General features: G+C 31.4%; 1 protein-coding gene across 1 annotated transcript; it reads left to right on the forward strand.

Moving 5' to 3' along the window:
- Positions 1 to 12,859: 12,859 nt before the first annotated feature.
- Positions 12,860 to 18,959, forward strand: LOC130960931 (UDP-glucuronic acid decarboxylase 1-like). The gene is made up of 7 exons (XM_057886468.1): positions 12,860 to 13,470; positions 15,488 to 15,630; positions 15,717 to 15,796; positions 16,685 to 16,768; positions 16,851 to 16,925; positions 17,514 to 17,606; positions 18,384 to 18,959. Exons 1-7 carry the CDS (start codon positions 12,860 to 12,862, stop codon positions 18,591 to 18,593), a joined length of 1,296 nt encoding a protein of 431 aa, XP_057742451.1. The 3' UTR covers positions 18,594 to 18,959.
- The last annotated feature ends 288 nt before the right edge of the window (positions 18,960 to 19,247 follow it).

Raw genomic sequence — 19,247 nt, forward strand, 5'->3', positions numbered from 1 at the left:
GTTTATTTCTTTTTACTATTAGCAATGAGAACCTTGATCAATTTTAAACTTCATGAATTTCTTTTAAGTATTATGTTCCATTTTCTTTATCTAGTTGAATTTCATATATGTGCTTCCTACTAAGTTTATTAGTACAGATATCGTAATTTAATTAGTATAGAACCATCATTTCTCTCCTAATGACATTATTTAACACTTTATACTCTGAGCTATTTAGATACGTCTGTCAGTATTAAAATACTCAACTTTCTACGTATAAGAAAGATAATTGAAATTCTCATCTCTCCCGCACATGTAGATATGATGTGATAACTTTTTGGCATGATGTCATATTAATTTATTATAAACTTTAATTTATGTTCCATCTAATGTCTCATACTTGGCAAAACCATTTAAACACACATGTTCGTTGTACTTATTATATGAAATTTTTTAAGATCCTGTAATTGTATATTCTTTATACAACATAGATCTAACTTTAGTAAATTCCATTGTTCATGACATGTTTTTTGTCCAAATGAATTCTGAGGTTCAATTATTGATGATGATAATATTGATATCATTATATAGTTATGCTAAATTGTTGTAGTTACATTAGATATACATAAACTGTTTAACTCTAGATATGTTAATGCAAATCATGACCACATTTTTCTAGTTATGTTAAAAGTCTGTCTTTTGTAAAAGTCCAAGGATTTTACTTTAGTGCAATACAAAACATTGTCATGACATTACAAACTTAAACATTGCATAAAATATAACCAATAAACTGTGTACTTTGACAATGTAGTAGTGAATAGTTAATGTAGCACATGTTCTTAGGTTCTCAAATATTACAAAATAAAAGACATACAAAATATTTTATAACATTGTCCAACATCCCAACTTATGACTCAATGCTCCACTTGAGTCATATTTGCCTTGATCCTCTTTACATCCTTCCTGCCACCTCTATTAGTTGACAATTGTCCTTCATCCTCATTCTCATTCATACCTTCGTTGGCAGTCTTTAAAAGGCTGGTAGTTCTCTTACCAGAAATTTTGCATTTGAGGGTTGATATATACTCCTCCATGCCATCCTACATAGAAAGATATCTCAATACATACCATGATGTTTTCAAAATAGGAATCTCGCAAAATCTTGATAGATATAAGGATAATTAGTTTGCTTTTTAAACCTTAAACATATCTTTACTTACCAATGTAAATTGAGGATCAATATCAGACTTAATATTAACAATATTTTCTGACATGTCCAAGGAGTTGTTGCGCCCAATTTCCTATTTTGAAAAAAAATATTACTCTATTTAGGTATTATAGTTAACAACCCACATTGAACAATTTATTTTGCTTGACACTTTAAATATAAGTTATAAACGTACAATAACAAATGTAGATGTATTCTCAGTAATCTCTTTGGGCATATTCTTCTCAATGATATCCTCATCATCACAAATTTTTATAACAGTATATATTTGATCAAAACTCTTAGATATTGGCAGACTTCACATTAATCTTAAATAGAACTTTCCTATTCATCATGTTATCAAAGGTGGGTGGACAAGCATCGTCACCTATAACCTACAAATTATGACATGACTCTATAAAACTATAACATGAAAACTATAAGTTATATAATGATATGAGGATGAAATGCCACTTTTTAAATACTATAAAGCCTTTGAGTGTACTGACATCATCTTCCGTTACTTGTTCAACTCTCTTTCCGCAAAGTTGAGTTGTTTCCTTATCCCAAAGCAAGAGGGTGATGCTCCCAGTTCTATTGTGGAGCATGACCTATACCTTGAACTTAATATTACATATTAAAGAATAATATCATTTGAGAATCTAAACACATTTATAGTTTAAGACAATGATATAATTTTATTAATGAAAATAAATTTATCTACACCTCAAAGATGCATAACCATAAGTGTGTCCACACTTGGTACATTCATATCTATTTCCAATAGGAGTATCAACTTTTTTTTAGACACTTCCTGTATGATTTGTAAAACCAATCATCATTGCCAACATTTAAAGATACAATGCTTGCACATATCCATATCGGACCTTCCTAGTTTCATTAACAAATAAAGTATTATCCTTTTAGTAAGACCTCAAAAAGTAACTAATATATAAGGGATGAATTGGAAATTATTATATATTATTTACCTCTTTAACATTAAGTGCTTTCTCAATAGTCTTTCCCAACACAGCACCTTGGTTTATTTCATCGGCTTTAGACCATTCCCCCTGAGATGAAACTTGGCTAATCCTTGAGAAATTTACAGGCACTCCGCTAAGCAATCTACAAAATTCCCAAAGTTCTTTTAATATATTTTTCGCCCAATCTTTATATTTTCAATGTATAAAAATACATTTTGATGTATAATAAGATGATGCTAACCTATTTCGAAATCCAACAACTTCTTTTAAATCATCATTGATGTGCAACTTAGAAACATAGAAATGATTATGGACAGATGTTTTACCTAATTTTTGTGTATTAATCCATCATAATACTTATGTTAGTAGTGGTTAAAATATCATGAAAACTATAGTGATTTTTTCTCATTTGAACAGCATGAAGAAGATATACCATTCCATCTGTTGGGTTTAAATGACTACAGCACTACAATGAGAGGTTCAACCCTTCCATCATGAAGATGAAGTAAAAGCGTGTCTACCATTTTACCAAACAGAGAACAACTAATCTTATTGTTGCTGCCAGTTACACGAAAAAAATGTTACATGAGAAACCATGCACTAATTAAAGATTTATACATGTAAAGCCTTTAGTTATAATTAGCACATACTCTAAATCTTGTAGGATTATGGCCAACCGTTTAGTCTCCACCCCTTTGCTGGTTACCAAATTTCCTAGGATCTTCTTTGCCTACAATCTCACCAATTATATCTACATGTCCAAAAACAAAATAAGCTCAGCTTTAGAAAACAAATCCAAGTTAGGGGGTTGGGGGAAATGTTTATATTAGAAAGCTATGTACACCACCAAAGGATTTCTTGCCAATAAATTCAAATTCGTCCAACTTATCAGTAGTAAGCAATTCCTTAAATGACTTCAAGCGAAAGACATCAAGTGAAAAGCTTGGATGTTCAATGTGATGAACCCTAGTCTGGTGTGAGAAAACCAATATATATTTATCTGGAGTTACCTTGGGGTGTGTAGTGTTATCCGAAACAACGAAATTTTTCATTGTGTACATCTGAAGCTCTACTATGACATCCTTCCACTTCTTAACCAATGGTTTCGGTATCGAAACTTGCAACCTGTGACGCTGCCATTCACAATGCACACGTTTAATCACATTAGGTTCTTTACTAATATATAAACACCTTACAAAAATGAAAAAAAAAGATCAAAAAATTCTAAATGTAGACTACTTGCCTTACTATCCTGAAGCACCAACTCCATGCTTATAACCTCCTTGTCATTGAATCTACTTGGAACATCCCAAGCTCTAACGACAAAGACCTTAAAGCTTTAATAAAGATTATTTTCATTCACATCAGCAAGGTAATCAAAGTTCTTAGCCATGATGATACAATTTACAGGGGGCGAAACCCTTTTTTTCTTTTTGGTGATGGATGTAAGGTCCCACATCGATTGGAGAGGGAAACGAAGCATGCCTTATAAGGGTGTGGATACCTCTTTCTAGCATGACACGTTTTGACAAGTGAGTCTGGGGGACTTCGACCATCATCCCTATTGTCAAAGGCAAAACCGTGAGGCCTTGTGTGCCAAAGCGGACAATATCATGCTAGTGGGTAGTCTGGACTATTACAGATGGTATCAGAGCTGGAACCCAAATTGATGTGTTAGCAAGGGCGCTGGACTTCCTTAGGGGGTGGATTGTAAGGTCCCACATCGGTTGGAGAGGGGAACGAAGCTTGCCTTATAAGGGTGTGGATACCTCTCCCTAGCATGACGCATTTTGACGAGTGAGTGTAGGAGCCTTCGACCATCATCCCTATTGTCAAAGGCAAAACCGTGAGGCCTTGTGTGCCAAAGCAGACAATATCATGCTAGCGGGTAGTCTAGGCTGTTACAGATGGTATCAGAGTCGGAGCCCGGATCGATGTGCCAGCGAGGGCGCTGGGCTTCCTTAGGGGGGTGGATTGTAAGGTCCCACATCGGTTGGTGAGGGGAACGAAGCATGCCTTATAAGGGTATTGATACCTCTCCCTAGCATGACGCGTTTTGACGAGTGAGTGTGGGAGGTTACAATGACCAATAGGTTTGCTATTTATTTATAACATCTTTTTGGTTTAATTATTCTATTGGTCCCTATACTTTTTTCTTTTTAATTGGGTTCCTGCACCAAATTTTTTTTTCAATTAGGTCTCTCTTAGTAGTAATTGGCTTCATTATATAGGGACCCAACTAAAAAAAAATTGGTGAAGGAACTCAAATAAAAAAATTTAGGGACTCAATTGAAAAAAAATTGGTGCAGCGACCCAATTAAAAGAAAAAAAATATAGGGACATAATTGAAAATTTTGCGAAACTATAAGAACTAACAGAATAATTAAACTAAAAAATGTTATAAATAAATAGCAAACCTATTGGTCATTGTAATGTATTTTAACTTTTAACAATTGCCGACTTTTTTTTCCACGATTGTTAAAAAGCATGTGTTTTAAGTTTCACTATTGTTCTAATATATTTTTATAGTTATACAACGGATTTGGTATTACGGTATCCACTACTTCTCTTGTTATATATAAATAAGAAATAAGAATATATATATATATATATATATATATATATATATATATATATATATATATATATATATATATATATATAAACCATTTAAGTTAATAGTATGTAGACCACGTGAAAATAGTATAAGCTGCATACTTGTCAATGAAAGAAAATTTCACTTGTCATGCACCTAATTATCCATTGCTCTCTTATTATATATAAAACTAGTGTGGACTCTCGCGCGGACTGTGTATCTAATCTATCTTATTATATTATTGTACGGTACATTTATAAAATGAATAAAATATATTGAAATTATACTTGAATATTTTGTAATACATTCGAATTTTAATATTGACAAAAAATATTCTTAAATAATTAAAAAATACAATAAAAATAAGTAAAAATAATATTATTTATTTGTAAGTGATAAATAATTTTGTATTTAACGAATTATTTATAAATTTAATTTAAAATTTTATAAAAAATATTTAGATAATTTTAAAATATACATACATAAAATGGGATAAAATTTTGATCTCTTCATTTTTATTTTATCTTTTAAATTTATTTTTGGATATTGATAAAAGAAATCACCAAAAAAATATAGACATAAAAATTATAATATTTTAAGGATTAAAATATCTCTTTTTTTTAGTTATGCTTGCAAAAAAATGTATCAATATTTATTCTCTAAAATATGTTTTGAGAATACATATTTAATATTGGTAATTTTTTTTCCTTTTTTAGTTATTTAAAAAAGTTTTGTTGATAATAAAATTTAAACGTATTTTTATCAACGATAAAACTATTAAGGTACATTTTTTATGGTTTACCCTTAAAAAAATTTGTAATATATTTTTTTTAAAGGGCTAATTTACGAAGTATATATGTAGTATGTTAAAAATTAAACCCATTTGCTATATCAATATAATTTGTTAAAATAAATTCTATGTTTAATTAATTGAAGTAGGATTATTCAACGCCTTTTTGTCCTTGAAAAATAAAATATAAAAAAGGGACAAAATAAGAATTAGCATTATTGTAAATGAAAGATTGATTAATTTTAGTATCATTTTATTTTTTTATTTTTATAATTTTATTTGTTAAAGTTAAGTTGCATAATTTTTCTAGTTGTCTAATTAATGACAATTTGTCAAATTAAAATCAATTTAAAGTAATACATATCATAAAATCATAAAATAAATATTAAATACTGGTTCACGCGTATGATTATAATAACAAAGAATAAACAAATAATTAAATGCTTAGCTATTTAATAAATTTTGACAACAATGTCTTAAAATCTAACAATATTTAAATAATTATAAATATTTAAATAATTATAACAATTTCATTGGGATGTTTTAATGGAATCTAAGACTGCATTAATAAATTTTGTTATTCAAATTTTACTTACAAATTTAACTTCTCTGTTACTTTTTGTTTTTAGCATTGGGACCTCCTGAAGGAGCCACATGCTATGTGATGTATCAATTTCTCACATTGCCTCTTAACACTTGTCTCCATATCAAAGAGACACTTTTAGTATTTTTTCACTCATCTAACCTTTATAAATTCAGCAATTGAAAACAAAAAATAGTAAACGCAAATTATTTATCATCAAGTAATTTGTAAAACTTCTTTTTAGTGTTCTTCTTTGTAAAACTTTTTTTATTATCAAGTGATTTGTGAAACTTGTTTTTAGTGTTGTTTTTTAATGGTCTTATTTTTAAAGAGGAAAAAGTTCAAGCTTCCATGTTTACGTTGAGTGGTGGATAACTTTACTATTTTAATATATCAAAAGTTAGTTTTTCAAAAACGGAAGGTCTGAATTTAAATTATACTCACCAACACCAACCACTCATGAACCATGACTCATCCTACATCTACCAACGGCATTATTTTCAGATCCATCCATAACAAATGAATTGTGAAAACAAATCTCAAATGATCCTAAAGAACAAACCACTTATACAACACCAAAATGATATTAAATCGTGTAACCATGGACTATTCCACTCTGCTTGATGGATCTCAGCATTAATTGGTCCCAGGTAAGCCCAATCATGTCTTAGCGATTATTACTATCTGATTCCTTGTTAATCAAGATCATGTTTTTGTTGTATTGGAATATTCTTTGTTAATTAATCTCACTTCAATGGTTGTCTTTTATTCATCTACTAACATGCATATTTTGTTAACATTTTCCTTTTTTTCTGGGGCCTTATAGAGTTATTATCTTGCTTCATTTCGGGAGTCAACTTGAGTGGATCAAATTACCAAAGCACCTGTTATTCATCACTTCTCCGAAAGCATTTTGGGGGTCATGATAGTCCGAGCATTCAGAAAGCATAAAAGATTTACCTGAAGAGAACATGTACATAAAAGGGTGAATGCTAATTTAAGCATGGATTTCCACAACTATATTTCCAATGAGTGGTTGCGCTTACGCTTTTAGAATTGCTTGGAAGTTTGGTTTTCTGCATTTCCGCCATGTGCATGATCCTCTTACCAAGCAAGATCATAAAGCTAGGTAAGCGAAAACCTCTAAAAGCCTAAATTTTAGTTTTATATTCTTGTTGTTACTGCATTCACTTTGTTCACATGCCACATTTATTGGTTTCAGGATCAAAGTTGGAAATGGACGAATACTCAAGCTGGTCCCAGAGTGGCCTAAAAGCGTAAGTTTCTATAATTTGATAAATATACCATGATATACAGGCCATTAGAATTACTATAAGTTTTCTGATCTGATAGTTCCAATGTATAATAGGTTCAAGACTGGAGCTTCTTAATTGAACCACTGGTTGGCAAGATATTTGAAAATCTATCAAATGCAATTGTTGTGAAACTCTTGATTTATATATGTGAAGACCTAGCAAATGTTGCTAATCTAGTATTGCATCATGTTATGTTGCTGATCTAGTATTGCATCATGTTGTGTTGCATGTTAGAGAATAGACATAATTAGTATATCATGTTATGTTGTGTTAGTTCATCAACAGACCATCTGCTTTGTGATGAGATCTGGCTAATCCTAACTGAAGTAGTTGCTGGTGCATCACTAAGCAACCTAGAACAGATTTACATAATGTATATTTTCTTGATTTAATTATTTTATTATTAGAAATAATATATACTCTTGTAATAAACGTATGGCTCTACCAACCTGCTTTTAAAAGTCTCAATCTCTTTTAGCTGTGAGTTTATGTGAATCTTTGACACTTCAAAGTGACTCTATAGAGAAGTTTTTCCTGCATTTTGACATGATGATATGTTAGTCAAAAATATACCTAAACAGGTATTTTCATACCACAGATTAATGTAAAACAATCATGCAGGATATGCCATTCCACCGTATAGCCTTGAAGAATTGTAGCAGAACAATCACAGGTTCCACCGTTCCATCCTCAAGGTATGGGAGTATTTGATGAACCATCTTTCTAAACAAAATGCAGTCAATCTTGTTGTGCCTACAAAGAAATACCAAATCAGATGAGAAGTGCATCCCAAGTGTTTTGCAGATGGAAAAAATCACCAAATAAACTGTAATCAGAGAATAGCAAAGGTAATGAATGTAGTACATACTCTAAGTCTTTCAAAATAATTACCATCCGTTTAGTCTCTTTTCCCTTAGTGGTAACTGGTAACCAAGTCTCTTGGGTCCTCCTTACCAACCACCTCCTTACTAACCACTTTCGCAATCACATCTTAAAAAAAAAGGAGGAACATTAAAATGTACTCTGAACTTCCCAACTGTATAAATAGAAGGATTATTTGTATCGATTAGGAGTGGAACATACCAAACAAATCGCTCCGGTGAATCTTATCAGCGTTGAGAAGCTCAACTATGGTTCTGAATCTAAAGGCTTTCAACGGAAAGCTTGGTTCTTGAATATGATTTACTGTTGTCCTATGTGAAAATGTCAGTATCCACTGGCTTGAGATTGTCTAAGCTATTTTGGTGTTCTTCACAACAATAAAATTGTTCATGGCATACATTTGGAACTGAACAATCAAACCACTCCACTTTTGGACCAGCGCCTTTGATATTGAAGCAATCATCCTGTTTCCTAGCATTTAACAAAAATATAAAAATGATATGAAGGAAGACAGCTTGTTTGAAAACTATTTAATATGAGAAAAGAATTTTATTTCCTTTAAGAAAAGAATTCATTTCTATTTGAAATTCAATTTCATGATTTGGAATAACTATAATATATTAATGGAATAGAATTCAAGTTTAAAGAGTGTGAGAGTTGATTTGGAAATAAGATCCTTTTTGGTCTGATTTACAAATGAAGGAAAAATGGGAATTGGAATTCTCAAAGGAATTCAAATCATTCATTTTTAGTTGTTCCAAAGCAAGAATCAGAATTCAACTCTCGAGTGAATTCTAATTCCTAGCATTCCAAACAAGCTCAGTAAATTTTTATTTTTTTAAATGCTCTACATATATAAAATGCTCACCTTACTATCTTGCAAGATCATCTCAATGCTTTGCACTTCTTTCTCATTAAATTTGCTTGGAAGTTCCCATTATCTTGATGATATAAACTTTGAAGCTCCACCAAAGTTTCTTTGTATTAATATCACCCAGGAAGTCATAAGACTCCGCCATCTTAATGAGGTTTTTGTATCTCTGTTAAACCAAATGATATACTCTCTCTTGCTCCCACTGGGAATCTAAATTTTTTGTGAACAAATAAAAGTGGAGGCATGCGTGTATATATATAAACACATTTGAAAGAAAATGTTGACCGCTGATAATTTTGTACTTTTACCCATCAGGTTCTGTACTTCTGTGTTTGATGTCTCATTCAAATATATTTGAGATAAAAAAAAATTGTATACGTGTCAACCATTGAAGTATGGCACTTGTTGTTTATTGGGACTACTACTGCTCTCCTTTTATATATAAAGGAGATAAGATAAAGTAAATATATATTAAAAATGCAAAAATGATAGAATTTATTTTTTACGCCTTATTACTTATTTCGTCCTCAAATAGAATGATTTTCTTATAAACGTATCTCATCCTTAGAAAAGACGAGATAAGTAGGGAACATTGACAAAGTATCCAGTCTGCAGACGAAGGTCTCATTTTAAACAGATCTTTTCCATGATGAAGATGAAATATTTGTTTAAAAATAGTTGTTATATGTGCATACGTAATACATACGGGACAAAAAATTTTAACTATATAAAGAACTCATTCATGTCATTATAACACGAATTTCATTTCAATTCTTTTCACAAATTTTCTGATAATGTTTGTGAGTATGTTGTTGTAAATATCTAATCTATTCTTAATATATACAAATAGATACATAAGTTTACTCACATTATTTTTAAACACATTACTTTTAAAACATCTTTTTCTTTTTACTAATGCCACATCAGCAATATCGCTTACTTAGCAAAATATTAGAATCAACTATTCAGTTTTTGCTAAATCAACTATTATTTTCAAAACAACAAAAAAATAAAATATACACAAATTTGTAATGAAATTTGTAACCTACAAAGACATTGAATCCATATCCATATATTTATTATATCTCACCGTTATAAACAATACAATAAATTTATAACTCCAATAATTAATTTATTAATTTTTATAAATAACTTATTAAATATAATAAACATTCATATTACAAATGTAATAATAATATTATTAATCATAATAAATTTTACGTTACAAATATTTAAATTCCATACTATTTGAACTAATTATATAAGTCTCTTATCACTATTCCTTCAAATGACATCAAATTTAGTATAAAAAATTTATTTTCAAACTACACAACATCTCAAACTTACTTAATGGAGCATCATTTTTTAGACAATATCACCAAACAAAAAGACAATTAGTTTATCAAAGTTTGCGTAATTCATCTATGGAAAACATTAACACCCATAAATGAAGAAGAGTCTCTTTGCTTAGAAATATTTATATTAGATGAAAAGGTACAAAACAAACATATTTATTATATTTTTAAATTGAATTTACGAAAAAATACTTTAATTATTTTTGCTTTTTATACTTTTTATATTATTTTATAATACTTTATATATAATTGTATTTTAATATGTTAAAATTATACTTCTTTTAATATGCTATTCATTATTTTTTTTAACTAATTATGAACTATAATTTACTAACACTGCAGGAAAGAAAAAGTCTATACTATAAAAAATTTAAAAATAGAAGATACAAATTATTTGAATAGGCCAATTAAAGGTATAATTAAAGCAAACTTTTTACTCACAATTGTTGTGAAAGAAATTAAAGACCCAATTTTGAACATTTTCTAAGACTATTTTGAATTTGCATCACTTGAGACATTGTCTGACAGAGTGGGTCAAAAAAAGAACTAATATGTAATTTTATTTTATACTATTTCAATTATTCTTATTAAAAATAACTTATTTAAAAAAAATCTATTCATTTTTGTTCTTTTTATTGTAGAAGTCATTGAAAAACTACATCAAGAGATTAAGAAGAAAGAAAACCATACAAATTCAAGACACATTTTTGGAAAAAAAATATACATGTAAAGATGGAACAAACAACATAATAGAAAGCGCATACAACTCAACAATTCATAAAGAATATGCCTTCACAAGAACCTCGACGGAAAGAAGAAAGCAACAATTCTAACAATAACCAATAAAGAAAAAGGAGAACGAGCGCCATATAAAAAGACTAAATTCATCAACTAAAACAAATACAAAAATCAAACTATCAAATAAAAATGTCACTTTCTATAACTCCAACATCCAAATTTTTTATAGTATAAATTATTTTAAACAAAATACTTTTTAAATTTAACTTTAGTTTATACATATTTAATTTAATACAACAAAACATAACTATTTTTAATATTTATTATATACTATCATTAATTTATCGTTTGTACATTACACGAGTCTCATTCTAGTTTATGTAAATGGTTGTAATATAAACAATAATAAAAAAAATTGTGTTTGATTGTCTACATCTAATGTTGTTTCAAACTCTGGGACTTGGTACGCTACAAGATTATTTGAAGAATCTGATATTAATAAAGATAAAAGTTCAAAACTAGAGGGAGATTACTAAAATTAGGTACAAAATCCTTTGCTGCATTAGCAATTCGAGGCTTCAAGTTCAAGCTGGGTTATACACGATGAATACGTATATGCGACTTTTGAGACACATGGAAGAATTCTAACTCATCAAATCATATAATTATATAGTGAGGTAGTTGATATTGACACTGCTGACAACGTAAAACTCACGTACTACTATTATCTTTTTTTTATTTAAATTTTTTTAATTTTAAATTTTATTTTAAAAAATAAAATGTGATTTTTTATTTTTAAATAATTTTTTTTATATTTTTTTAATTTTATTTATAAAATAAATGATGAGAGATTATAATTTATTAATTTATTTTTTAAAATAAAAATTTAAAATTTAGAGGGTGTAATTCTTTTTTCCTTTGACACTCAACTAAATATAAAAGAATTTTAAAATGAGTATACTCTTAAATCATAATACGATGATAATCAGATTTCGCAAATGAAAAGATCAAGACAATTACCCATTTGCCCTAATTGCATTTGGTCACTCAACTCATCCAAAACCCGCAAACAGGGAGGGCCTAACTCCTTTACTCATCTTCAATTTCACGCTTTCCATTGTCCCTTCCAACAACAATCACCGATTAACATCAACACACTCAATAAAAAGAAACCTTTTTATTTATTTATTTATTTATTAAAAGAACAATACATTTGCCCCACATCATTACATCACAATTCACATCAGATCACATAACACACAAAATATAAGCCTCTGACTCTGAAACACTTGCATGCATACACCAGCTCCTAAAACTAAAATATCACCACCCTCCCATCCACTCACTCAATTTCCCTTTCCCTTTCCCTTTCACATTCACATCACATTTCTTTTTACCAAATAGCCTATCTTTCACATTCACCGACACAAACACAAGAAGCATTTCAATTTTCACTGCAACCACTCCAAATTTTACCTTCACCCATACAACACATTACATTACGCACACACACAAACACTGCATTTAAATTCGGAAAGAAAGAAGGAAGCAAAAGAATGAAGCCAAAGCTGAATCACAGGCTGGAGATGCCGAATAGTAATAACAATAATTCAAACCAATATGGCCCTTACTCACCAAAACTCCCAAAACACAATAGATCCCTACCAAGATCCATTAACTACCTTCTAAGAGAACAGCGCCTACTCTTCACCCTCATCGGAATCCTAATCGGCTCGACCTTCTTCATAATCCAGCCCATCCTCTCCAGAATTGGGCCTTCCGAGGCCCATCCGTACACCCGGAGCGGGTTCACCACCCGCCACGACCTCCGCGGCGTCGGGCTCGAGAGAAGGAGCGCGGTTGCTGGGCGGGTTCCGGCGGCGATTGGCGCCAGGAGGCTGAGGGTGGTGGTTACCGGTGGGGCTGGGTTCGTTGGGAGCCATCTGGTTGATAAGCTTATTGGGAGAGGGAATGAGGTGATTGTGGTGGATAATTTTTTCACCGGGAGGAAGGACAATTTGGTACATTTGCTTGGAAACCCTAGGTTTGAGCTGATTCGACACGACGTCGTTGAGCCTATACTGTTGGAGGTGGATCAGATCTATCACCTTGCTTGTCCTGCTTCCCCTGTTCATTACAAGTATAACCCTGTCAAGACTATCATATCCTTATTCATTTATTTATTTTGTTGTAGACTTGTAGTGATTGATTGTGACAGTTAAGTTTAGGGTAAGTTTGTTCCCTTTCCCCTTAATTGGAGTCACAAGAACGGATAGAATTCTTAGTAATAAATTCTGTGGTAAGTACAAAAAATTAGTGCTAAGAAACCATCATAGTTTTTCAAGCTAGGTTAATGTGATTCTAGGTAATAAAATCAAGCGGTTAAGAAATTATAAATTTAATTTGATTCACTGTCAGTCTAAAACAATTTTATCTATGCATCCAATTACGTAATACCACATACCACATCAGTTTAAATAACTACTTTTTATTTTAATGGCGTAGATGATCATCTAGAAGAATGGTGTGATTAGACGAGTTTTTCACTGTCAATGTATCAAGATTATTATTTTTATTATTACAGTGAATGTGAGAGGTAAGTCTGTCCCCTCTCTGGTGGTTTTACGTTGAGTCATAGAAATTGATAAAACTTGCGGTAAGAGACATTCATAGTTTTTCAAACTGCATTAATAGATCTTAGGTAGTAATTACTGGATACTGGTGGCGAAGACAAAAACTCGTGTGAGAGAAAGTCGTCAATCATAGTTTCTCGAAGTAGATTAAATAGATCTGAGGTAATAAAATTCAGATGCCTGTGACAATGTCGAAAGTAAAATTAAAAGAAAAAGAAGTCATAAAGTTGCTAACTTCTAATTTTAGCTGAAGATTGGAAACAAAGGTCCTTGAAGCTTCCAAAAGGTAGTTAAGTCCTTGGAATGAATTAAAGTCAATTGCTAACTTAAGGGGCTAATTTTATTTATTTTATAAATGAAAATTGTGGAACGGTTTTTTTGTGTGTTGCTTACTTGGTGTTTTTGTGAAAGTTTTAGTGTAAAGTGTTTTGGGCTAGATCTTTTTCAAAAGAAAATGTTAATACACTATGTAAGTTGAGAAATTGTTATTCTATGTTTTTCAATCTTAACTTCTTGGCTTTCAACTCTGTTTTTGAATCTAACAAACTGCGTCGTTGAGGCACAGAGTAACAGCTTTTTCTTGTTTTGAGATTATTTAGGAAATTGTCTCTTAGAGTTCCACATTCATTTCAAGGGAATTTATGATGTGTGTCCAACTTAGACTGGAATGATTCTTAGTGAGATATGGTTCAGCAGTATGCGAATATAAATCATTATTTGTGGTGCTTGTAATGTTTCAGCACCATAATAATAGTAAGGACAAATCATGTGATCTCATGTATACAACTTAATTAAGGTGTGCTAATAGATTATAAAATATTCATAGGTCATAAGTGATTTGGGAGCTCGATACTAAGGATTTGAGGGAGTTGGCCTAAGTGCTTGTTTGGGCGCCATTAAGTTGATAAAAAAAGATCTTTTTTCATTGAAAAAAAATCTTCTCTTATTTTTTAGTGTGCTTCGTAAATTTCTTGTCGTAAAAGTAAAAGCACTAGAAAAATCAAATTTAAAATTACTTTTACTAAGGAATGCTTTCACAAGTCTTTTCCTAAGGAGTGCTTTCACACATGTCCATGGCTAGCTATTAATTCCTCATACAACATGTCCATGGAGTTATTCTCAGTTAGGCATGATTTATCATAGGCTTTCAATCGTTGTGTGGATTTTGTATGGTTATAGAGATCATAATTGAAGCTCATTTATCATTAAAATTGGTTTTCTACATGTCAAAAAAATCATTTGAATGAGATGACATGGTAGATCATGCCTAGTGAAGAATTATTTATGTAATGTAGTTCTGAGTTATGCATGATCTATTATTGGCATAAAAATGCTTATTTGACATGTATAATATTGTGGGATCATACTATATTTCTATCTATCATAAAATATGTGTGAATCCATCTAGATAATGATTTGAGTGCCTAAAAGATGACATGGTATAATTTTACATGAAGAATAACCATACATGAAGTTGTAGCTTTAATGGTCTCGGAGAGCATTAAAAACTCTTTGCTTCTGGGATCCTTAATTATATGTGATGTACAAGACAAATGTGATGGGTACACTTAATATGCTGGGCCTTGCAAAGAGGATTGGGGCCAGGTTTCTGCTTACTAGTACTAGTGAGGTTTACGGTGATCCGCTGGAGCATCCCCAGAAAGAGACCTACTGGGGAAATGTGAATCCAATAGGTGAGCTGATAGATTAAAACTGTTAATGAAATGTTAGCTTTATGGGATGGTGGTTCAGTATGCTGAAATATAGTTCAAAATTTTAGGCGAGAGGAGCTGTTATGATGAAGGAAAGCGCACTGCGGAGACCTTAACAATGGATTATCATCGAGGTGATGGTGTTGAGGTAACCTTACATATTTTTCAACATATCGGGAATTGATTTGAGCTAGTGAAGGTTATTTATCTACATGTCTACATTGTTGGATAAATAGGTGGTATAGTTTTACACATTATACTGATCTAATAATTAGTCATTTCATGCTATATGCTTTGTATGCATTGATTTAACTTGAAACTGCATACATGTAATTTAGGAGATTTACATATATGTCTCCATTGCTAATTATTTGCTTGTTGTAGCCATTGATTTTCCAATTAACAACTCATTAAATTATCCTTAGCATTTTTTACTATTTATTCTCCAAGGGCAATGACATGTGCTGTAGTGTTTTTAGCTTAAGGACAATTTGGTCAGTTCATGGTATTGAATTGCTCTGATCCAATGTTTCTATTTTAGTTAGAGAATGATCGATGCATTTAATTTTGACCTTACGGTGCTGGATCCTATAGTTTTCTTCCAGCTAGAGTTGGCAAATTTCCTTTCAAGCTATTATTCAAAGCAGTGAACCTAAGTTTGATAGGAGGTTGTCTTTGACGTAAGCTGTGAGTCGTGAGACCACCAGAGAACTTTATTCTTAGTTTACTATTGATCAGTTTCCAAAAAATTTCTAAAGCCTCTTTCTCTTCCTTCCCAAGGATTTCGTTAAAGGAACTTAGCCCCTGACAAAGGAATAGCTTTGGTTTAATTACTTTTTCTTTCTCTAACCAGATCTGCTATAGGATTGAAATTTTTATTCTGTAAATTGGACTCTAAAGACAAAGTTTGATGCATGGTGAATTCTTCAAGCCACTCAAATTAAATAATTTGGCAAAAGCAGCATTTAAATTTCTTTTCGTAGCTTTGGCAAATTTAATGTTAATGTTGAGACTGATCTGTTTTGCTGCTATATAGGTTCGAATTGCTCGTATTTTCAACACATATGGACCTCGTATGTGTTTAGATGATGGTCGTGTAGTTAGCAATTTTGTTGCACAGGTTTGAAACCCATTTCAATGTTTTTGTCTGCTCTCTTTTTTAACGAAGGTTTTCTGTTTCTCATATACATTCATCACTGCAGGTTATTCGCAAACAACCAATGACTGTATATGGTGATGGGAAGCAAACAAGAAGTTTTCAATATGTCTCTGATTTGGTATGTAGCAACTAGCCAATGATTTTGTTTTTTTAAAACTCCATATCGATGGGGATTTTATCATTTCACTATCAGTCATGTTTGGGCCCTTGTTTTTACTACTACTCTTGGGGATTTAAAGAGATCCTTCATAGTTCACCAATATAAAATGGTTTCTTTTTTATGGAATTACTGTTAAATCCCAATCAAGTTCTAAATAACGAGTACTATCTTCTAGTGTCAGGATGGGTGAAAATCTGTAGCTTAAAGCATAACTGCATGTTTTGTAAAACATCAAACGAAGCCGCAACTTGATTTTCTTATCCTAATTCTCAAACTGAAAAGGACCTTTTAGGATTAACTACTGAGAATACATAAAGCAAAGAGAAACAATTGCTTTGGAATGTTAAATGAAAAATATTGATAATTTCTTTTCATTTGACAAAGCCCATATCATGAAATTTTTTATTTCATCTTTTTTCCCTTCTTTTTTGAACTGGAGAATTTTTAAATCTATGGATGATTTCTTATTTCTACTTTATCATTAGAACTTGTGCCAACTGCTGAATAGGATGCAATGGTGAATTAAATTTCTTTTCCAATTCACAGGTTAACGGATTGGTGGCCTTGATGGATGGTGAACATGTGGGACCTTTCAACCTGGGTAACCCAGGGGAGTTCACCATGTTAGAGCTTGCTGAGGTATTTTGGTGTCTTTTCTTTTGTTAAAACTAAAATAAGGTTAATAGATAATTGGGCCTTCTGCGCTAACTGCTAATGTAATTTTTGGTTCTTGGGACAGAAAATATGGAGATAGTGGGATAGTAGAAATCCATTTCTCGCATCCCTTCTTTTAGAAGCTACAGAAATCGGTTTAAAGATCATCCCTCTATATAAGTTTACAGAATCTCTTAAAGAATAAATTACCAAAATGATACCCGAAAGATTCTAGCGCTGACAAAAATAGCCCTGAAAGATGTGAACGACAAAAGAGCTCCTAAAAGATTAATAAGTTTGACCACCACCAAACGTCAACTGAACATGTTTCCATTAACAGAAAATGCTAAGCTGGTTGATGGAGGAGCTTTATGGAAAACTCTGATCAGTTAATAATTATGTGGCATTATTAATTAACTGATCAGAGTTTGCCAGTTAAGCTCTTCCGTCAGCGTTTTACGTTAACAGAAACGTGATCAGTTGACGTTTGGTGGTTTTTGTCAAACTTATTAATCTTTTAGGGGCTCTTTTGTCGATTGCATCTTTCAAGGTTTTTTTTGTCAGCGCCGTAATCTATCAGGTACCATTTTATGAGCAAATTTATTGTTTTGCTTTCGAGGCCTTCTCCAGACACATTTCTGTTCTCAACCTCTCTGTCTTAGGACAATAACTGAATGCTACTAAGGGAGAGTTCTGGAAGAATTTTCGAGTTCAAGGAAGTGGACTGAGTTTTGTTGTCATTGTCCATTTATATGTGCACAGGTTGTGAAAGCAACAATTGATCCAAGTGCTACAATAGAATTCAGACCAAATACTGCTGATGATCCACATATGAGGAAGCCAGATATAAGCAAAGCAAAGGAGCTCTTGAACTGGGAGCCTAAAGTCCCTCTCAAAGAAGGGTTGCCTCTTATGGTCAACGATTTCCGCAATCGGATCCTAAACGAAGACGAAGGAAAAGGGATGAAATAAGCATAGTAGACTAGTATCAAAACCTTTTATGTATGCATGTATGTATGTATGTATGTACAACAGTATAAGGAGAAGAGCTTGTTTGCACTTCAGTTCTCATTTTCATCGTTCCAGTCATCCACAGTCAAAACCAACAGAAAGTTCTGGTAAGACTTCACTTCTGTAAGGAGATACGTTTACTTTAATTTTTTCATTTAAGTGTTTATGCTTTGCATAGCATATAAAATAGATGTATTTATTAAATTTTGACACAATTCTTTTCAGAAGTCTTTGTCTATTGTATTGATTAATTAGTAATTACAAATATTGTAATACTTGATACTTTCATGCTGGTAATCTCATGAGAATGGAAGTAGTTTTTAGAAAGTTGACTTTGTCAAATGTTATGAAGTGTTACAGCGTACCATATGCAATAGAGGAATATTAGGACTTCTCTTGTTACCCTACTCACTGCTATCCGAGGAGTCATACGAGATACATCGATATAAATTTTTCTAGGGGTATGTATAAATATTCATTTATCTATATAGTTTTTTATATTCATTATAGAATAACAATGAGTCAATGATATCCATTATGGTTATAAAAATTAAAATCATAATTTGTATTTCTATTTTTCTCTTTCATAACATATGTAACACGAGAAGATTCGAT

Source organism: Arachis stenosperma, chromosome 2, assembly GCF_014773155.1.
Source record: "Arachis stenosperma cultivar V10309 chromosome 2, arast.V10309.gnm1.PFL2, whole genome shotgun sequence".
NCBI classification, from domain to species: domain Eukaryota; kingdom Viridiplantae; phylum Streptophyta; class Magnoliopsida; order Fabales; family Fabaceae; genus Arachis; species Arachis stenosperma.

Excerpts from the sequence above, each read along its gene's own strand:
- LOC130960931 (XM_057886468.1), top strand. The coding sequence starts at position 12,860 with ATGAAGCCAAAGCTGAATCACAGGCTGGAGATGCCGAATAGTAATAAC. Across the intron at positions 13,471-15,487 it reads CCTGTCAAGACTATCATATC|AAATGTGATGGGTACACTTA; the intron begins CTTATTCATTTA and ends GATGTACAAGAC. Across the intron at positions 15,797-16,684 it reads ATCGAGGTGATGGTGTTGAG|GTTCGAATTGCTCGTATTTT; the intron begins GTAACCTTACAT and ends GCTGCTATATAG.